This window comes from Myxozyma melibiosi (assembly GCF_037950935.1).
Source record: "Myxozyma melibiosi strain Phaff 52-87 chromosome Unknown BZA70scaffold_4, whole genome shotgun sequence".
Lineage (NCBI taxonomy): Eukaryota > Fungi > Ascomycota > Lipomycetes > Lipomycetales > Lipomycetaceae > Myxozyma > Myxozyma melibiosi.
The window spans coordinates 182,802-202,992 of NW_027042918.1; the positions used below are offsets into that span (position 1 = coordinate 182,802).

The 20,191-nt window shown below is 55.0% G+C and overlaps 10 protein-coding genes across 10 annotated transcripts; 3 read left to right on the plus strand and 7 right to left on the minus strand.

Annotated features, from left to right (window-relative positions):
- Window positions 1-463: 463 nt before the first annotated feature.
- BZA70DRAFT_304137 (uncharacterized protein) lies at window positions 464-6,701 on the minus strand (the record flags this gene model as incomplete). Its single annotated transcript, XM_064914766.1, has 6 exons — window positions 464-2,140; window positions 2,203-2,475; window positions 2,533-3,304; window positions 3,363-5,379; window positions 5,435-6,407; window positions 6,492-6,701. 6 exons carry the CDS (start codon window positions 6,699-6,701, stop codon window positions 464-466), a joined length of 5,922 nt encoding a protein of 1,973 aa, XP_064768754.1.
- Window positions 6,702-7,461: 760 nt separating this feature from the next.
- On the minus strand, window positions 7,462-9,644 carry BZA70DRAFT_288911 (peptidase family M41-domain-containing protein; the record flags this gene model as incomplete). Its single annotated transcript, XM_064914075.1, has 3 exons — window positions 7,462-8,482; window positions 8,540-8,970; window positions 9,033-9,644. 3 exons carry the CDS (start codon window positions 9,642-9,644, stop codon window positions 7,462-7,464), a joined length of 2,064 nt encoding a protein of 687 aa, XP_064768755.1.
- A 262-nt stretch (window positions 9,645-9,906) lies between these two features.
- BZA70DRAFT_276882 (uncharacterized protein) lies at window positions 9,907-10,591 on the plus strand. The gene has a single exon (XM_064912367.1). It carries the CDS (start codon window positions 10,143-10,145, stop codon window positions 10,419-10,421), a length of 279 nt encoding a protein of 92 aa, XP_064768756.1. The 5' UTR covers window positions 9,907-10,142; the 3' UTR covers window positions 10,422-10,591.
- Window positions 10,592-11,292: 701 nt separating this feature from the next.
- Window positions 11,293-12,072, minus strand: BZA70DRAFT_288912 (uncharacterized protein; the record flags this gene model as incomplete). Its single annotated transcript, XM_064914076.1, has 1 exon — window positions 11,293-12,072. The coding sequence occupies one exon, from the start codon at window positions 12,070-12,072 to the stop codon at window positions 11,293-11,295; it is 780 nt and encodes a 259-aa protein (XP_064768757.1).
- A 146-nt stretch (window positions 12,073-12,218) lies between these two features.
- BZA70DRAFT_276897 (uncharacterized protein) lies at window positions 12,219-13,018 on the minus strand. Its single transcript, XM_064912368.1, has 2 exons — window positions 12,663-13,018; window positions 12,219-12,583 (listed from the first exon to the last, which is right to left on the minus strand). The coding sequence occupies exons 1-2, from the start codon at window positions 12,881-12,883 to the stop codon at window positions 12,409-12,411; spliced, it is 396 nt and encodes a 131-aa protein (XP_064768758.1). The 5' UTR covers window positions 12,884-13,018; the 3' UTR covers window positions 12,219-12,408.
- Window positions 13,019-13,141: 123 nt separating this feature from the next.
- BZA70DRAFT_276899 (uncharacterized protein) lies at window positions 13,142-13,965 on the minus strand. The gene has a single exon (XM_064912369.1). It carries the CDS (start codon window positions 13,813-13,815, stop codon window positions 13,495-13,497), a length of 321 nt encoding a protein of 106 aa, XP_064768759.1. The 5' UTR covers window positions 13,816-13,965; the 3' UTR covers window positions 13,142-13,494.
- BZA70DRAFT_276901 (uncharacterized protein) lies at window positions 13,966-15,092 on the plus strand. The gene has a single exon (XM_064912370.1). The coding sequence runs from the start codon at window positions 14,030-14,032 to the stop codon at window positions 15,020-15,022; it is 993 nt and encodes a 330-aa protein (XP_064768760.1). The 5' UTR covers window positions 13,966-14,029; the 3' UTR covers window positions 15,023-15,092.
- A 1-nt stretch (window position 15,093) lies between these two features.
- BZA70DRAFT_247117 (uncharacterized protein) lies at window positions 15,094-15,604 on the minus strand. Its single transcript, XM_064910649.1, has 2 exons — window positions 15,523-15,604; window positions 15,094-15,471 (listed from the first exon to the last, which is right to left on the minus strand). Exons 1-2 carry the CDS (start codon window positions 15,561-15,563, stop codon window positions 15,126-15,128), a joined length of 387 nt encoding a protein of 128 aa, XP_064768761.1. The 5' UTR covers window positions 15,564-15,604; the 3' UTR covers window positions 15,094-15,125.
- Window positions 15,605-17,836, plus strand: BZA70DRAFT_276904 (regulator of chromosome condensation 1/beta-lactamase-inhibitor protein II). Its single transcript, XM_064912371.1, has 4 exons — window positions 15,605-16,058; window positions 16,130-16,264; window positions 16,330-17,244; window positions 17,320-17,836. The coding sequence occupies exons 1-4, from the start codon at window positions 15,782-15,784 to the stop codon at window positions 17,664-17,666; spliced, it is 1,674 nt and encodes a 557-aa protein (XP_064768762.1). The 5' UTR covers window positions 15,605-15,781; the 3' UTR covers window positions 17,667-17,836.
- Window positions 17,832-20,058, minus strand: BZA70DRAFT_139218 (uncharacterized protein). Its single transcript, XM_064909621.1, has one exon. It carries the CDS (start codon window positions 19,727-19,729, stop codon window positions 18,314-18,316), a length of 1,416 nt encoding a protein of 471 aa, XP_064768763.1. The 5' UTR covers window positions 19,730-20,058; the 3' UTR covers window positions 17,832-18,313.
- Window positions 20,059-20,191: the final 133 nt, after the last annotated feature.

Consider the following 20,191-nt stretch of genomic DNA (forward strand, 5'->3'; position numbering starts at 1 on the left):
GAGCAGTGGTTTTATACACAGATCGCAGGAGGTTGGCTTATCGGGTAGCGTGGACATCCACGCGCCTGGCTGCACTGTCTCATCGGCTGCCTCTGATCCTGAGATCGGCGGGGTCGTCGTCATCGCTCTCCGCAGAACTCCATCCGAAGGCATCGTGAGAGCAGTGAGACTCAGTCAGCTCTGCCTTCTTCTCATATTATCGTCATTATCACAACTAATTGACCTCAATTGACCTCAACAATCCTCAATAATCCTCACCGCAACCCACCCACTCAAATGCACCGTTCTAAGACACCAACCAAACGGCGCGCGATCCGATCCATCACTTTTTATTCTCACAAATTATCTATTCCTGCCCCGCACATTACCTAATACTTTCACTCTTTCGGATTCATTCAATTCGCCAATTACTTCAAACAGTAAACAAACAAACGCATTTCCTCTTCTGCTTCGCTTTCGCCTTCTACTCCGCCTCCTCCTTCCGTCGCTTGCCCCCGCTCCCCTCCCCGCCCTCGCCGCCACTCCCTCCGCCGCTGCCTCCACCGCCGCTCGCGTCCTCCTCGCGCTCCCGCTTCGTGCCCTGCGGTCCCTCCCCACCGCCTCCGCCTGCACCTCCCGCCTGTGGCGCGCCCGGTCGCATAATCTGCGGCCCTCGTCGCGCCCCCGGCTGCAGATGCTGCACCAGCAACCCAAGCGATCCGGCTCCGCCTGGCCGAGACGGATGCTGCACCCCCGGCCTCTGCAGCGTCGGCAGCCGCGATCCCCCCGCTGCCCCGCCTCCGCCTCCGCCGCCTGCCACCGGAATTCCACTCGGCTGTGCACCCGCCGCTGCCGGCGGCGGCGATGATCCTGCTGAACTCGGCTGCGATATCGCCTGCACAATCGACTGGATCGCCGGCTTCCGTGGTGCTGGCGCAGCTCCTGTCGCTGCGCCTTGGATCTGTAGTCCCTTTGCTGCCGGCGTCTGTCCCTGCTGCTGCTGCGGCTGCTGCGGCTGTGCTTGCACTTGCTGCACCGCTGGACTAGCTTGTGCTCCTCCTGCTAACACCCGCGCTGCTCCTTGCTGCCCACCAATCATATACATCGGCGGCTTGTTACCTCCCGGCGTCGACGCACCTGAAGCTCCAGTCGGCGTAGGCGAGTTACCTCCTGTTTGTAATCCCGGGCTGCCCATTCCTGCCTGTGCTGGTCCTGCGGGTGTAAAAGGCTGTGCACGAGCAGACATTCCCGGCTGTGGAATCTGACGATGCTGTGGGCCCTGTAATCTCTGTACTGGCTGCTGCTGCTGCTGCTGCTGCTGCTGCTGTTGAGCAGGCTGCCCACCCTTCAACCTCGCCAGCTCCTGCTGCGCTGCAATCTTGTCACTTTCCGCCTTCTCGGCCTTCTTCTGCAAAAGCTGCATCCGCATCCCAGATTCCTTCTGCGCCGCCTCCCTCGTACTCTTGATAATCTCATTCTTCTGCGCCTCAAGCTCTGCCACTTTCGCTGCCAATGCCTGCTCAACTTCACTCTTGTGCTTGGCTTCCAGCTCCGCTCGCAATGCTGCCATCGCCGCCGCTCCATCCCCCGACCCGCCTTCTCCGCCCGCGTTAGCCTTCACTACCTCGGCCTCCTTCCGGGCGGTTTCGGCCTCGGCCTTTGCAGCTGCCAGCTCTTCCTTAGCCTTTGCGAGCTCGCCGCTCAGAGACTCGTTCGTAGCCTTCAACGTCTTCACCTCGGCCTGCGCCTTCTCTAGCTCTCCTGTCAGCTCACCAATCTTCTTCTCCAGCGCTGCAACTTGCTCGTTCGATCCCGTATCTGCAGCTACTGGCACACTGACTGGTGTACCTGGCGCAGCAGGTGTCTCAGTTGCCGCAGGTGTACCCGGCGCAGTAGTAGCAGCACTCGCAGCGCTCGCAGCACTAGCAGCAACCTTTGCCTGCTCAAGCTCCGTCTCCTTCACCGCAATCTGACTCTGCAGCGACGTAGTCTCGGCCTCCAGCCCGCTGATCCGCGTCTTGTAGCCCTCAATCTCTGTCGCCTTCGTCGCTGCCTCCGTCGCGTTCTTCTCGTTGTCGGCCTTTTGCTGGTCACGCATCGCCCGCAATCGTCGGTTGAACTCGGCTCGTAGCTTCTCTGCCTTGGTATTCGCTGCTTCCGCCTACATCACCCAATGTTAGCCAACAGTTGAGCACCATCCTCATCCTCTACTAAACCACTTACCTGCTCCTTCTCTGTAGCCAAGCTCTTACTAGCACCCTCCAATTCCTCCTTCAACTTTGCAACTTCCTCCTCCTTCTTCTTTACCACCTCCTCTTTCTCCTTCACCGCCTTCTCAAGCTCCTCCTTGATCTTGCCAACCGCTTCCTCTCTAGCCTTCGTCGCCTTCTGCGCCTGCGTTCGCAGCTCATCTCGTTCAGCAGTCATCTTTGTAATCTCTCCCTTAAGCTTCTCCACCTCTTCCTTGAGATTTTGCAGCTCAACAGGATCAATCCGCTACATCATAGTTAGCAACCCTCATCCAATAACATCACCATACAAACCACAACTCACCTCATATTTCTGCAGAATCTGCTGCGTCCTACTCTTCCACCGCTCATTATCCTCCTCCAAAATCTTAATCCTCGACTGCTTCGCTTCAACTTCAGCACTCGCGTTCGCAAGCCTATCCTCAAGCGGGTTAATCTGCCCGCGCAGATCAGTCACCAGGCTCTCAAGCGACCTAATCCGATCCGTCATCCGTCTCGTCTCCGTCCGCAGCGCCGCATTGCTCTCCCGCAGAATATTGATATTATCAACCTTCTCCAGCAGCTCCGCGTACTCCGCACTGCTCTTCGGCGCCGTGGCTTGCATCTCCCGCTCTGCCGCTAGCTCGACTCGCAAATCATGCACTTCCGACAGCGTGTGGTCAAGCCTCTGTTGCAACCGCTTCGTCTCTTGCAACTTGCTCTCCAGCTGCGCGTCCACAAGCTCTTTCTCGTGTCGCAGGAACTTGATGATCTCATGTAGATCTTCCGTCGCGCTATCCGCCGCTGCTTCCGCTGCACTGACATCAGCCTCAGTCTCCTGAGTCTCCGTCGCCGCTGCTGGTGTACCGGGAGCTGGTATGGCTCTTTCAGCTGCTTCTACGGCGGCGGCGGCGGCAATAAGTCCATCGGCTGGTGTCCCTGGCGTGCTCGGAACCCAAGCACCTCCGCGCATAGGCGTTCCAGGGGCTGAAGGAGCTACTGATAGTCGTCTCTGCTTCTGGACACGTGTAACCTGCGTGCTGAGCGACTCAAGCTGGTGATGCAGCAACTTATTCTGCTCAACCAACGATTCAGCCCTACTCAAAAGTTAGTATCAAAAAAACATAACCACTAACAAACTCGAATAATACACACCTCGCCTTGAGTTCCTCGACCTCCTTCTCATAAGCAAGTTTTTGCGTCTCCCAGCTAGACACATTCGTTTCCAGCTCGGCAGTAGCTCTCTCTGCCTTTGCCCGCAGACGACTAATCTGATCGCCCTGGTCATTAATCCTGGTTTTCAATTTCCGCACTTCCTGCGCCGCCGCCGCGTGCTTCAAAAGCTCTTCCTCGTAGTTGCCCTGTGCCTGCTTCGTGATCTCGACCTGTCGGCGGATATCGTTCTGCACCGCCGCGACGGCCGCTCGAAGTCGCTTCTCGGCTGCCTTAGCCTCCCTGAGTTCTTCATGCAGCTCGCGCATAACAAGCGAATGGTGACGTTTTTCCTCGACCGCCGCCTCCTGCACCTTCGCAAGCTCCTCGGTCGACCCCACAAGCTCTTTTGTAAGACGCGAAACTTCACTCTTCAAACCCTCGATATCTGCGGTCTTGGCCTTGAGCTGCTCCTCAACTTGACTCTTGTACTGATCGTGAGTACTGTTCATCGACTCGAGCGCGTCTTCGGCTGCCTTTGCAATCTCAGTCAGACGCTCGGCATTGTCCTTCGACGCCTCGAGTTCGGCGCGTGCGGCTTCGAGCGCGGTCTTGAGCTCGGCAACTTCGCTCTCGAGCGTGCGTACAACACTGAACCCTTCCTCTTCGATCTGGCGCTTGTACATCGTAACCTTCTCTTCCGCATCCGCAAGCGAGGATGTGAGTTCGCCAATCTTGGTGTTGAGCTGCTCTTCGGTTTGCTTCGACTCGGCCAGAGCTTCCTTCGTCGACGCGAGTTCCTGAGAGATCTTCTCAATCTTCTCTGTGAACTCCTTCGTCTCAAACTCGCGTCTCGTGTTCAGATTCCGCAGATTGTCGGTCTCGTCCTCGAGCTTCTTCTTGTGCTCCGCAACCTCGCCTTGCAAGCTCTCGACCTGCGCCACAAGCCGGTTCCGCACTTCGGTATCTGACTTTTCCCGCTCGGCCTCGACCGACTGCAGAAACGAAATCAAGTCGGTGAGTCTCGTGCGCTCGCCCGTCAGCGTCTCATTCTCGGCCGTCAATCTCTGCTTGATTGACTCAAACAGAGACTTTTCGGCCTTCAGCTGGGCGTTCTGGTTTCGTAGTGACTCAAGCTCGGTCTTGATCTCGGTGACCTCGTTCGCAAGCTGCATCGTAAGCGTCTCCTGTTTGGCAGAGTTCTTGTTAACTTCAGCCACCCGCGCCTGCAGACGATCGTTCTCCTTCTTTGTCATTTCGAAGTTTTCGGTAATGATCTTCAGACGCTCGTTGGAGAGCTCGAGCTGTGTGTGCGACCGGCCAATCTCCTGTTGGAGAGTAGAGCGCTCCTCTGAGATTCTCGAAAGCTCGTCATTGACAGACTTGAGATCGACCGCCATCTCGGTCTTGTAGGCGTCGTACTGGGCCTGCAGATCGGCGTACTCGGTCTCGATCTTTGTAAGTTTGGTCGATGCCTCTTCATACTTGGCCAGCGTTTCCTCGTACGTCGACCTGGGCACGCTATCGTGATCGACAGACACCGGTGCTGGCGCAGGTAATGCTGCCACCTGCTGCTCTGGCGCCTGATCCTTGCCAGAAAGCATGCTTCTAAACATATCACGCTCGCGCTGGTAGGCATCCATCTTGGTCTTTGTCCGCTTGAGCTCAAGCTCGAGATTGTCAATCACCTTCTGCTTCTCCTCTATCGCCGCCGCCTCGAGATTCTCCATCCGTCGACGCGTCTCGGCCTCTTCGTGCTCAAGCTTACTACCTAGCTCGCGCGTCACGCGCAGCAGGTTCTGGTTCTGCTGTTGAAGCTCGATAATGCTTTTGAATGTCACAAGTCTCTCGGAGATTAAAGCTCCGGTGTCTGACTCTTCGCCACCAGCATCTGACGAAGTCGACTCCATCAGGCGGCGAAGCTCAGCCAGCTCAGCGGGTGAGAGAGGACCGGCACCTTTGATGTGCGACTGGAGCTCGGCAACCAGTTGTTGAACCTGGCGCGAGAGATCGTGCACCTCTGCGTAAACCTGTTAGTAACGAATAAAAAAAATAGGGAAAACAAATAGACATACGCTGTCGATAAATGCGAACCTCGCGCTGCTCGTCGGCAAGTTTTCCAGCAAGCTCCTCAACCTTCTCGTCCGCCTCCTCCTTCTCGCGCTCAGTCTCGTCGAGCAAGACCGACATTTCTGCAATCTCGTTCTTGAGCCGGATGGCTTCCTCGCGCTCGGCCTGGATGATAGGAGCGCGAACCTCGAGATCTTGAATGAGTTCGTCAAAGTTCTGCTGAAGAGTCTTGTTGCGCTTGCGCTCGTACTCGAGCTGGTGCTTGGCTTTTGTAAAGTCGGTGTAGAGCTGTGTGAGTGAGATTCCGCTCTTTTGAACCTGCGCGATAGCATGCGCCGAGGGTGAAAATATGGCGACGGGCGACATTCCGGAACCGCCAGGTCCGCTGCGCAACGGAGTAGCAGGACTAGCACGAAACTCATCAGCGCTGGATGACTGCTGCAGCTGACCTTGCAGTTGCTCTTCGAGCTTCTCCTGTTCGGCGTGAAGGTTTTCGAGCTCGGTCTCGAGAGCTGCAAGCTTGGCCTCGGCTTGATCTGCACGCTCTGATTCCTTCTCTGCGACAGCCTGCCAGCTAGCGGCCATCTGGCCTTCCTTCTCACGCTCAGCCTCGAGCGCTTCTTCGAGCTCAGATACGCGCGTGCGGGCCTCGTTGGCCGACCGTTCCCAAAGAGCAGCAAGTCTCTGCTGACTAGCCATCTCCTTTCTAAACCCTTCCTCCATTTCCGAGTTTGCGTCGCTCAAGCTCTTGACTTTTACGAGCGCGGTCTCGAGATTCTTGCTCAGCTCTTCGACTCTGCTCGTGAGCGCCTCCTTTGAGCTCGTGAGGGTTGCTACGTCGGCATGCGTGCTGTCGAGCTCGGTCTTGAGCTTGGAGATCTGAGCGGATTTCTCTTTGCGGAACGTGGAGAATTCGGTTGATTTGGCGGACAGCTCGGAATCTAGCCATTGGTTGTTGCTTTTGAGAAGTTCAATCTCCTGTGAGAGGTTTTGTTCACGAAACTGATTCACTAATGTCAATCACATTGATCCCCACAAAACTTAAATAAAATCAATACTTACCTTGCTCTTCAGCTTCTCAGCCTCAGCCTGCTGCAGCTTGTTCTCAAGCTCGACCACGGTCTTGCGCGACTCCTGCAACCTCGTCTGCGTGGTTTCAAACTCGGCGTTCAGATTCGCAATCTCGCGGTTCTTCTTGTCGAGAGTTTCGGTCAGCCTTCGAGACTCGGACTCGAGCGCCTCTATTCGCTGTGAATCCTCGATTGCCGACATTTGTTGTAGTGTGTGTGTGTGTGTTGTGTGGTGCTGTTGTGGGGGTGTTTGTTTCGATTTCAGCGGTGGTCAAGGATGTTTTGTTTTTGTTTTTGCTGGATCAGTTGCTTGCCAATGTTGATTCTACTAAACGTTCAAGAACGATTCGCGTCAACCTCTCTGCTCTTCACCAAGAAAGATCAAAAGATCAACTGAAAACAAATCGCGAATCTCAATAACGCACCTTCGCAGCAACAATCAAAAAAAAGCCCAGCAAAACAACCAGCGATCCAATTCCCAGATGATCAGTCAGCCCAGCACAGTCAGTTAATGCCAGTGACCTCAACGAACTGATCTGATTGCGATGATTGGCGTGGTTGGCAAGGACGGAAACAGACGGTGGTTGAGTGGGTGAACGAGGAGGCAGAGTTTACAGAAGACTCGAGAGCGGTGTGGACTCTCGTCCCAGCGCAGGATTTAAGTTTGGCTCAAACCCAGTAATTGAGATTCACTTTATGAGATCCACTTTATTGTTCATTGTTTACGATTGAATACTATTAATTGTTGTTGCAGACAGTATATTTACACGCACACGCCTCCAGACGAAAGCAGAGTGCTTATTGGATATTAATAATAATAGAATGAAAAGAAAACAAACAACAAAGAACGCGACGCTGTTATATATAAAGTCGATAGCTAACCAGCGGCTCCAGATTCCGTATCCTTAACTGATTTCCTGAAATTGAAAAACGACAACAAATGAATCAAACCCCGTCATGTTCTAGCTACTGCTCGTGCTATCACGCGCAACAGGCGCCGGAGCGGGCAGGAGTCCACCCGCCGACGACGGCTTCGACACAATTTGGTTCGATTTCTTTGGTGGGATCGGCTTCTCTGGCTTTTCGCCCTTGACAGCGCGCTCGATGTCTTGTCGGTCTAGGGTCTCGTACTCAACAAGCGCCTCGGCCAGACGCTTGAGCTCGACACTCCGGTCTCGTAGCAGCTTTTGTGCTCGGTCTTCTGACTTTTGTAGCACGTCTCTGATCTCGGACTCGGCGAGCTCGCGCGTGGTCGCCGACCACTGGCTCCAGTCCTCTGCCAACTCGACCGGGCCGACTTTCTCAGACATGCCGTAGCTGGCGACCATCGCTCTAGCGACCTTCGTAGCCTGCCGCAAATCACTAGAACATCCCGACGTCACGTTCTCGACCCCGTTGATGAATTCCTCGGCAGCCTTGCCGCCCATGCAAACGTCGATCTGCGCTAGCAGCTCCTTCTTGCTCTGACTGTACTTGTCCATCTCGGGAAGCTGGAAGGTGACGCCGAGCGCACGACCGCGGGGCAGGATTGTCGCTTTGTAGAGAGCAGTGGCACCAGGGGTGTACATCGCCATGAGAGCGTGGCCAGCTTCGTGGTACGCAGTGAGTCTCTTTGACTCCTCGGTGAGCACCATTGTAGTCTTTTCGGCGCCCATCAAGATTTTATCCTTTGCCCATTCGAAATGCTGAGTGTCGACAGCGACCGCGTTCTGGCGCGATGCATAGATTGCAGCCTGGTTGACGAGGTTCTGCAGGTCTGCGCCCGAAAAACCAGGCGTACCGCGGGCGATAGCGTCAACGTCGACGGACTTGTTTGCAATCACGTTCTTCATGTGGTGGCGGAGGATGGCGATGCGGCCTCGCACGTCGGGAAGATCGACGTTGACGATCTTGTCAAATCGGCCGGGACGAGTCAATGCGGGATCAAGGAGTTCGGGAAAGTTGGTGGCTGCGATGAAAATCACTCCGGTGGTCTGCGAGAATCTATATAGAACACTGTTAAACGAGTCATCTAAATAATCAGGTGGCTGGTGTACTCACCCATCAAGATCAACCAAAAGCTGATTGAGGGTCTGCTTGACATAAGCCTGATCACGAGAATTACGCTTTCCTCCAATAGCATCAAGTTCGTCAATGAACACAATACTAGGAGCCTTTGCCTTTGCGGCGGCAAAGAGCTCGCGGACACGCTTTGCGCCGACTCCGACGTACATTTCGTCAAACTCACTGCCGCTCATAAAAAAGAAAGGCACGCCAGCTTCTCCGGCGACAGCACGGGCAAGAAGGGTCTTTCCGGTACCGGGAGGGCCGGTGAGGAGAACACCCTTTGGCAGACGCCCACCGAGACCGGTGAACTTTGCGGGGTCGCGAAGGAAGTCGACGACTTCTTCGAGATCGGCACGGGCCTCGTCAACGCCGTGGACGTCGGAAAAGCGAACGGTGGGCTGCGTGACGGAGGTGTCCTTGTTGGCCTGGGGGGACCCTTGAAGATCGAAGCCGACTCGGAGAAGAAGGAGACCAAGGTGAGGATGACAAAGTAGGTGAAGGCAAAGGACGCGAGAAGCTTGAGGTAGCGGAAGACAAGCGAACCCTTGCCGTCCTGGATGACGACGTGGATCGGGTCGAACTTGTCGCCGGTGTTTGCAGCGCGGCCGATGAAGCCGGGAGCAGAGGCGGCGGCGGCGGCCGAGGATGCGGAGACGGCGGTGGCGGGAGCAGAGGCGCGCGAGGACTGGTAGTCTAAGCTCTGGGCGGGCTGGCCGCCGGTGCGGGCGATAGCCTCGTAGTAGTAGGCATCGCAAGTCTTGTTGCGGGCGATAGACTTGTTTTGGTAGCGCTCGATGACGAACTGCGGGTAGCCGTGCTCGAGGAGGTCAGCATAGAGATCTGCCTGGGCGTCGGGGTTGTTCTTCTGGAGGTTTGCTTTCTCTTCCTTTGCGGAGAGCCGTCTGGCAGCCCAGGAAGAGATCAGACGGGAGGAGGGCGCAAGAGAAAGAGGAGAGGAGGGGCGCGGGCGCGGGCGCAGGAGCGGGCGGAGGACGGGGAGGATGGAGGAGGCGATGGGCTGTCTGGAGACGGAGTGGGTGATTGCGCGGCAGAGCGCCGGACGCAGGGCGACGGAGGAGAGAAGGAGGCGACTGCTCATGAGCGCCGGAGTAATTGAGGTTGTTTGCTTGAAGATATTCGAGTTGTCTGCCCCGAATCAACGAGTGCAGGACTGGCGACCGCTGAGCAGGTTCTGGTGATGGCGACGGAGGTTGGTTGCGTGAGCGTAGATTCTGGAACCGGCCACGAGGCCCTGGTTTTGTGTCAGCGGTAACCCTAACTCGTGACCAGAGACCAAACCCTAGCCGCGGCCGCTATAAAGCAAGCAAATTTTTCAGTTTCCTTACTGCTTAAGCAGTCAACAACTATGGTATGTATTAATACTCTGATATCTGCTTAACGCAGGGTGGGATTGTCATTATGATGAGTTTTGAACAAAGTCATAACTAGAGTCTGTGATTACTCATGATCCGAAATGCTTCGTACTGAATATGTGGAATCCTGCTCAGATCTGGTGTGTATGTGATGAGTGGATGCTAATAGTGTTGTGTAGGTTGTTTATATATCCCGTGCTGGAAGATAGTCTTCTGTTCTGTTAATGGTATGTCTTTGTGTGTTGTTATCTCTCTTCTCTCTTCTCTCTTCTGCTTCATCTGATGAAGAACCTTTGACGTTGGAATTACCGACTGAATCTTTATGTCGAAAAAACTCTGGCACCTCTTCTGATTACAAGCACAAAGAAGAGATTGAAGAGCGAGATGATGAAATTTTTATTGAGCATCAGCTAACGTCTCTACTAGTAGGTTACTTCTTTTCTTCTTCTTTCTTGTTTTTTCTCTGTACTCTCATCGGGATGAAGTTTTGCACTGGGCACTGACGCCAAACGGCGATTCATGAGCGATATGCATACAGTGGGCCTAGAAAACCCACGCGACTGAATTGTATTTGATGTAATTGAGATTCATTTATTGTGGTGCTGTTCTTTGTTATATCTCTGGTTGCAGCTGCTTATCTCTTTTGATAGAAATGTACTCCTAATACCATCATAAATCAATAGGTAAGTCGATCCATGTTTATAGCGCGTCCACGAGAAGAGCAAGAGCTGTCAAGATGATGAATAACAAAACACAAATGACAAGCATATGTCGGAGACTTCATTGACGAGATTTGAATTCTGATTCACTCGCACTCTTGTGGATGTGGATGAGAGTTGAATTGTGCTAATCAGTATAGTCTCTAGTCTGTCTCTCTACTCCAAGTGATCAACACTCCATCTATGGTATGCATCTCATCCTCTCACAATACAGAACCCACACTCAAAGGTTTAATGATGATCAAATATATTTATATATCTCACGACGGTCGACTGCGCCATAAATTACTTGGCTATGATGAGATGGCCGGTGACTCGGCCTTTGATACTGATATACCTATACTTGAGCTTGGGTTCTGTGTCATTGTGTGCTTAATGTTCGCTAATTGTTTAGTAGTCTAGGTGTATATATATAGTAATGAAATATCAAACAATCTCAACCATAAAGCCCGCCTTCAATACTGTATACCTACACTTGAGCTTGAGGGTCTTCGCGTTTGCTAGCATGTGCTAGCATGTGCTAATAGTCTTAAGTAGTCTAGTAGGTGTATATATATAGTAATAGTATATTAGACAACTTCACTTCAAAAAAAGAAACCACAAACGCCGTTGGTATAAATGAAAACATTTTAGAAACACAAAAAAAAGTCTATCGTCACCGCGCAAGTCCAACCTGGTCGCTATTCTCTTCGACATCAAACGAGCGACTCCGCCCGCCGCCCAACTTCCTCGAAAACCGACCAAACAGCGGCGTTGTTGGCGGCGACGACGCGTGGCTGCTGTGTTTGAGCGGCAGGGGCGGCGGCGGCAGGGACTTGTTTCGGATGCCGGCCTGCATGAGGTGTTTTTCGTCGACGACGCCGGAGTCCTGGTTTTTGTTGTGGTTGCGGTGGTGGTTTGTGACGGGACAGCTGCTGGCGTCGCTGGCCTCGGAGTCGGAAGGGAGGATGGTTGCTGTTGTGGAGTCGGAGAAGCTTGGGTTGCGGCGGTAGCGGCGGCGGCGGCGGAGGAAGACGAGGAGAATGAGGGCGAAGAGGAGGAGGGTGCCGACGACGGAGACGACGACTGCGATTATGATCTTTTTGGTGGAGGTGGAGGAGGAGGAGGTGGTGGAGGAGGAGGAGGAGGATGAGGAGGAGGATGAGGAGGAGGTAGCGACGGGAGTGAGGGTGTAGCGGGAGGTGGAGGAGGTGGATGTTGTGGATAAGGAGGTCGATGAGGAGGAGACGGGTGTTGTTGTGGTGAGGGGCGAGTGGGAGTGCGAGATCGAGATCGAGGAGGGTCGACTGCTCGAGAAGGAGGAGGTGTCGAGCACGAGCTGGGTCGGGATGGAGGTGTAGGAGGAGGCGGGTGCTGTGATGAGGGAGGAGGAGGCAGAGGCAGCAGAGGCGATGGAGAGGGAGAGGAGGAGGAGGAGTAGCTGGGGGCCGAGCATGCTGAGTAGAGCAGATATCTCTTATATCAGAGATGCAATAGATATCAGATACAATATAACAACAGATATCAACACAAAAGATATCAACGCAATAATATGCAACAGCAGCAGATATCTACACAACAACAAGAAGAACAAACTGTGGGTGCCTGGCCGTGCTTATAGCAGCCTCGTCTCAAACCACCAGGGTCGCACTAGTACCAATCCGGTTAGCTCCAGGAACCCGAAACCTTATACGCAGCCCCTGACGTCGACGCGGACTTGCCGAGTCTCAGGTCCGGACTCTTTATCTTCTTCTCTTCTTCTTCTTATGATTATCATAACTATTCTCTATAACTACCGCATATCAACTACACTGAACGGCAATCCTCCCCTCACCGAAACATGGCCGGCGGGCATCCGGCACGTCGTGTAGATATCCCGCTCCTCGTGCGGGTGAAACGTGCCCGGTCTGCGGCAGCTCGTAATCGCCCGGATCCCTGGCGGATCTGTCAACCTGAAAACTCCCCAACTGCGGGATGTCAGTAACAGAACAGAACAGCACTGTATCAGTAACAAAAGCACATATCCAATATGCAGAGAACACTCACCTCGGCTCGTGCATCGGCGCACACACTATCGCTATCGCCTCCGATAGCATCAACTGGTAGCTGTTCTGCGTATGCAGGTCCACCGACGACAGAAAGCACGTCTGCGTAGGATGCGTGTGGATCCACCCCAGCGTGAACAGCTCGTGCTCGTCCAGAAACCCAAACATCCCCTCCTCGTCCGTCGTCGCGCACGTATCCGTCGTCGCCTCCTGCTTCGGCATCAGCAGATGCGTCACGAAGAAGGCATTTCTGTTTAGCACTCCACAGAGAATACCGCACGTCTCCAGCTTCTTGCGCGTGTTGGGCAACGCTAGTTCAAGGAACTTTGACCGCAGCTCTTCGGGCACAAACACTGTCCTCAAAGGGGCTCCCCCTTCTGTCTGCGCAGCTGGCTTGTGCTCGATCGCGCTGCTTGGTGGCTGCTGCTCTTGCTGATGTGCCAGTGACGTCTGCTGCTGCTGCTGCTGCTGCTGCTGCTCCAGTCCAATCCCGCCGTACAGACTCGGAATCTTCGGATACTCCTCCTCCGGCCCCCGTCTGACATCCACCTCCACCTCAGCCTTGTTACCCAGAATCTCGGGATGCTCACTCACTCCCAGCCCACTCATATCATACGACACCTCTTGTCTCGCATACTCCTCCTCACCTCCCTGCTCGCTATGTCTCCTTCGCTCGGCCTCCAGCTCCTGTCGCCGGCTCTCAATCGCCTGCTGTCGCTCTACATACATCCCATGCGCCTCCTCTATCAGCGGCTTCAACTCCTGCAACCGTTCCAGCACCCTCGGAAGCGACTAAAAACAAACATCAGCATTTCCTCTCACAAGCCTTCTAGTCATCGTTTCACACTCACCTTCGTCAGCTTCACAAGCAACACCTTCTCCGGAATCCGCCGCGCCTCCGGATGCGTGTGCAGACTATTCAGCACCAGCTGCGCATACCGCATATACAGAATATACGCCTCATCGTAGACCTTTTCGTCGTCATAAATCCTCGCCTGCCGCTCAAGCGTGCTCGCAGACCTGATCCAGTACCGCAACCGCAGCGCCGGATCAAAGTCGTACTCGTTCGCAATCGCCGACAGCTCTGCGATTGACCGCGAGATCAGCCGCGGTCGATCAGCCGCTTCTGACGATGCTCCTGTTCGGCTCTTCATCGTCGCTCTTCTGAATCGTTGCAGATTTTGCGTCCGTTGGAGATCTGCGTGGAAGAAGTGGATACCGGCCGACTCCGACGTCCACCAAAGTGCCACCCGCCGCGCACAAGAAAAGCCCCGCCGCGGTCATGTGACCTCTAAACAACCGAACCCGCCTCCACGTCGGTCACTTCTGATAATCAGAGATCAACACCAGCAGATCCCCACAGCCAGAATGCGTCTGAAAGCCCGTCTTCCGAGCAGCGAGTCTGTTGTGTTGACTCTTGCTGATACCGGCACTGTTGCCGACCTGCTTGCCGCGCTCGACCAGCAGCCCGTGCTCGAGATCAAGGCCGGCTTTCCGCCTAAAGCCATCGATATCTCGGACCGGCTGCGGCCGCTGTCTGACCTCGGCGTGCGCTCAGGCGACCAGCTCGTCGTCGTTGGTCCTGCTGCTGCTGCTACCTCTGCTGTGCAGTCTGACAGCTCGATTTCTACACTTTTAAGCCAGATCTCGGTACCCGCGTCAACACCCGCCAGACCACCGCAGACACGGTCAGCACCCTCAGACACCCAAGGTCCACCATCAGTGCCCTGCACGCCAGGCTCGGTCCTCACCCTGCGCGTCATGGAAGACGACAACTCGTGTCTTTTCCGCGCGGTAGGCTACGCGCTCCTCCGCAACCTCGACGACACAATGCCCGAGCTGCGCACCCTCGTCGCGACCGCGATCCGCGCCGACCCAGAGCAGTACTCCGACGCCGTGCTGGGTAAGCCGCGCGAGCAGTACTGCGAGTGGATCCAGCGGCCGCAGAGCTGGGGCGGTGCGATCGAGCTCGCGGTGCTGGCGACGCATTTCGGGGTTACGATACACTCTGTCGACGTCGCGTCCGGCGGGCGCGTGGACTCGTTCAACGACGGCCAAGCAACGTTTATCGTCGTCGTCTACAGCGGGATTCACTACGACACGGTTGCGCTCGCGCCCGAGGGCGTCGAGGCCGTCATGTCTGATTTCGACCAGACCGTGTTTGTGAACGACGAGACGGGTGAGGTTGTTTTCGCGGCGGCGAAGAAGTTGGCTGAGGTTTTGATGAAGCGGCATTATTTCACCGACGTCGCGAGTTTCCAGATCAGGTGTACGGACTGTGGATCGGTCTTCACCGGCGAGCGCGAGGCCGAGAAGCATTCGATGAGTACAGGACATACTGGGTTCCAGGAAGTTGCCTAGAGTGTATCTTATTCCATATTCTGTATAGTACTTTTCTCCATCCCAATCCAATATCATAAATACAACAATATCATGTATACAAAGACGACTAATTTACAGCACATCACTCAACCTCCATCACCGCCTTCTTCGCCTTCTCCACCTCCTCATCCTTCTCCCTCTTCTCCTCCTCATACTTCTTCACAAACTCCGCATACTTTGCCACTCCCACGCCCGCCGCCGCGTCGATCTCGGCCTGCGACATCGGCTGCTCCTTCAGCATCCGCACCCGCCGCTTGTGGTTCTTGCCCCGCCGGTGCACAGTGTTGGCAAAGTCGGTCTCAAAGTACTTTGCGCACTCGACGCAGTAGAACTGGCCGAGGCCCGGCTTGTCTTCGTCTATCGGTTGGTTCGACAGCTTTTGCAGCGTGGACGGGTCCGCGATGTCGTTGTACACCTGGTCGAGGTCGCTACTCTCGTTAGCTCTTATCCACAGCTCCGCACACCTCATTCATACTCACCGAGTCCTCCGCTTTGTCTTTGATCGTCTTATCGAGCCCATCTTCGTATTCTTCCTTGATCTGCTTTCTTCTCTCTGCCCGCAGTTGGGAGATTCCCAGTTTCCACAGAAAATTTCTACTTTTTCAAACCCGAACCCTTCCGCGCCGCAGTCCCAAAACTTTCTTTCTCTTTTTCGCTTCCTCGAGAAATCCAGTCTCATCTCAGCAGCAGCAGCTCTTTCTTGAAAGGAAGTTATCGCAGAGAGCAGATTATTAGGGAATGCTTCCGGCTCAGACAAACGCGTTGTTTAGGCGGCGGGCGCAGGCCGTGGGTTCTTACTCCAGACACTTCCTGGCCGCGACAAAACGGTGTCTGCCCTCCACCGCCGTCAGACCCGTATCCACCACCACCTCTTCCTCGTCCTCATCCACATCCTCCTTTTCGAAGCGAGTACTCGTCGGTACAGCTGCAGCGGCGGCAATTGCTGCCGGCGCCTCGCTTTGGTACGCTTACTCGAGTCCTATCTCTGCCGAGCAGCGATTATCTGATTTTGGAGGTTCGTCTTCTCCCCTCTTTCTTCCTTCCTCATCTCCTTTCTCTTCTGTAACTCACGCCGATCAAATATAGTCTGGGCATGGGGCTACAACGGCACCCGCGTCGTTGCTCCGCAGAGCAAGCAAGAGGCCATCAAGACCCCTCAGCGCGTCCCGTTCTTTGACGGTATGGAACTCCGCGATCTTCAGCTCGGCGACAAAGTTGGCGGTAAGTTTTCGATCTGCTCTTTCGATGAACGTTCGTAGCAGTTACTCATACAATTAATGATACAGCCGCGGTGACAGCCAAAGGAGACGTGTTGGTCTGGGGTACAGGCTTTGACGCCAACTCCAGCACTCCGCTATGCATCTTAACCAAGCAAGACATCGCGACCGTGCAAATCTCGCAAGGCCGCATCTACGCCCTCACCCGCTCCGGCAACAAACTCTTCTCTCTCCCAGCAAGCAAGCTTGACCTCGAGCAAACCGAGCTAAAGTACGAAGACAAGCGCTGGTTCTTCGGCTTGTTTGCCGGCTTCAGTCGCGCGCACGCGTTCAGGACTGTACAAGTGCCTCTCCGTCGCGGCGAGAAGATCGCGCAGATCGCGGCGGGAGACGCGCATTTGCTTATGCTGTCTTCGACAGGTCGCGTGTTTAGTTGCGCGACGGGGTCGCGTGCTGTGTACTCGACCGACGGGCAACTCGGCGTGCCGGTGCTGCTCGGGAGCAGTCATTTCGGCAGCAGCGAGAGCAGTAGCTCGGCATCGCAGCACGAGGAGGAGGAGGACTTTATTGTCCCCGAACAAGTCCACGAGGTCGCGACACTGCGCGGGTTCCCGATCGCGCAGATCGCCGCGGGCGCAAAGCACTCGCTTGCGCGCGCGGCCGACGGCAGAGTATGGGTCTTTGGCTCGAACCTGTACGGCCAGCTCGGGATGGACTACTCGGTCGACACGGCCTTCATCCCGATCCCGGCCCTGCTCTCGCTCGACCGGCTGTACAACACGCGCGGCGCGGCGGATGTCTCGTGCCGGTATATCGCGGCGGGGGGCGACTCGAGCTTGTTTGCGGTCCAGAATAGGAAGAAGGGGGTGGCGGAGGATGTCTGGGTTTGTGGGGCGGGATTGCATGGGCAGCATGGGTCCGGGAGGTTTAATCATACCCTCGGCACTCCGCAGCGCGTCCGGCAATTATGCAGCATAACCGAGTGTACGTATTTCCACCCTTACTCTACAGCCTGCTCTACAGTTTACTCTACGAAGCAGCGACTAACTCACATCACAGACTCTGAAAAAGACCATGCGACGCGCGAAATCCCCATCCGCAGCATCTCAGTCGGCAAACGCCACATCGCAGCCGTCCTCGACAACATCACCGCGCCTTCCTCGCCCGTGCAGCGCCAGCTTCTAATCTGGGGCGGCAACGACTGGTTCCAGCTCGGCACGGGCAAGCGCGTCAACAGCCCTGTGCCGATTCCGATCGTGCAGTCGGCGAAGAAGGCGGCGGAGGCGGAGGAGGCGGTGAATTTGCAGAAACAGCTTGGGCATGGGAAGAGTAGGAAGGGGTATGAGATCGAGGAGTCTGTTGTGTGTGGGAACTTTGGAACCGCGATCTACTGGCGCGTCGTGTAGGTGCGTCTGTGTGATGTGATTTGTATATAGTAACTGAAACGTCCATGATATCTCCTACGTGTAGCTGTTGTCAAGTGATGTATTTTGAAAGTCCTATTAAACGTATGTCTCTGTGCGATTTGTATATAGTAACTGAAACGTCCATATCATCTCCCACCTGCAGCTATTGTAAAATCTCCCTACATGCAATCAATCGAGCTATTGTTAAAGTAATGTATATTCAAAGTCCTATTAGACGTAAACAACGTAGCACGTAGAAACAAACCGGGAAGCAAACCGACGTCACAGCCATACGTCACGATCCAAACCGCTAGAGGACATGACGAAACGTACTGGTCCAGCAAAAGCACATAGTAATAACATAAACGAAAACACAAAAGTAGAAATAATATAGCAGAACAAGAAAACCAAGCACAAACAAATCATCAGAAAACAAAAACTAAAGATTGCACTTCTGGCATTCGTAAATAGAAGTATATGAAAAAGAAAAAAAAAGATGAGTACTCCGGCTAAATTTTCCCTAAAAAACCAGTCCAGCAAAATAAAAAATATGAAAGATATATCTGTGTGTTTTTTTGTTGTTTTGGTATTTCCTCGTATTCAAATCGTAAGTTGTAAAAAAATAAAAAAAGAAGTTAAAGCACTGTCTACAGCAGATTCTGCTGACGCTTGACGTCCATCACCCGCTGTCTCTCGCGCTCGCGAACCTGCAGCGCCTGCCGTTGACTGTCGTCATAAGTCGGCAGCTCCTCGCCGGCGTGGTCCTCGTCCTCGGGAAGGGCGAGCGGGTAGTCCGGCGGAGCGGGGGTTGTGGCTGCGGGAGCGAGGTCGGGCGGTGTGAGCAGGACGTTCATGATTTGCGAGCGGTCGGGGAGGTTGTCTGTGTATGTGATTGAGGAGGTGAATGACGAGATGGAGGACGGGGAGGAGCAGGTTGAGGAGGCGTCGGAGGAGGAGGAGGATGAGGAAGAGGAGGAGTGTGTCGACGGCGAGGGCGAGGCTTCAAAGAAGTCGCACGACGGCAGGTCTGCGGATGTGCGCGGGTCAACGGTGAGGACCTCGAGCGGCGCCCGCTGCTCGGTAGCAGGAGCAGGGGTGGGGGCGACGGTGGACGCGCCAGGCGCGGCGGAGGAAAAGCTGTAGTAGTTGTCGCTCTGAATCATGGGCTCTTGCGCCTCGTCGCAGAAATCCGCGCTGGTCTTGCGCAGCAGCGAGTGCGACTTGTGGCGGATGATGCGGTCGACGACGAGCAGCTGCGTGGTCGCGAAGAGAAGCGGGTAGACCGCTCTGATCATGAGTACCTCGGCGCCGGGACCGATGTGCCATGTCCACCGCAGGAGGACGTTTACGACCATGGTATCGAGGCCGATGAACTCGGTGACCATCGTCGCGACCGTGAGTTTCGCGATGAGAAGACACAGCGCGAGCAGCGAGGTCTGCAGGAAGAAGAGCGAGACCGACGACTGGTAGACGCCCGAGCGCAGGGATTTGAAGGCCGGGATGAGGCGCAGGACCGCGTAGAGTCCCGTGTGCACCGGCCAGAACAGCATCAAGCCGAGCGTGGTATCAAGAAAATCAGCGACGGTCGGGACACGGCACGACAGCACGGGCGAGGACGCGAACGGGACCTGGCCGGGGGCGTGGGTCGAGCTGAGGACGGCGATGACTGCAAAGTTCGAGGCCGCGAAGGCGACGATCTGGCGGAGGCAGTCGCTGGCCCATGTGGAGAGGCGGCGGCGCGGGCGCTCGAGACGGCGGGAGATGACGAGGAAGAAGATGGCGAAGATGTAGACGAGCACGATGAGTTGGGGGATCGCGGAGCCGGGAGCGGAGCAGGGGGGCGCGTGTGAGCCGGCACCGAAGGAGTTTTTGTCGGGGCGGAAGTGGCCGGGGGCGCCGCCGTGGAAGGGAGGGGGAGGAGGGCCGCCGCCGGGGGGGAAGGAGGGGGCGAAGTCGGGATGTGGTGAGTCTGCGGAGAAGAAGGCGGAGTCGGGGGGAGGGAAGGGAAAGGGGCCTTTACGGAAGAGGTCTGGGGGAGGGGAGGGGGAGCGGATGGAGACCATCGCGGAGGTGAGGTGATGAATGATACGAGGTAGATGAGGATGAACAAGAAGAAGAAGAAGAAGAAGAAGAAGAAGAAGAAGAAGAGAAGTAGAGAAGAGAAGAGGAGAAGAAAGAGACAAAAAGGACCACCAAAACAGGCGACGAGAGCGGTGATGGCTGAGCGACGGACGAGCAAATCACTCAGAAAAGAAAAACTTAATTTGGACACAAAACCCTTTCGGCTGTCCGGCTGAGCGCGGCCCCGATTTGGAACTGGCAACGTCACCTGATTTGAGTTTGGCCGAGATCACGTGGCTTCTCAAACCCTGCTCGGACCTGACCCAGGCGCTGTTTGTTTACTTTCTGCGCTGCTAATAATAAGATACTTTGTTATTCCGAATCAAGTAAAAGACAAAACAACACAACAAGACAACTAGTTTGACTAATTACAGCTATAAAATACAATTTGCTTCTTCTATCCG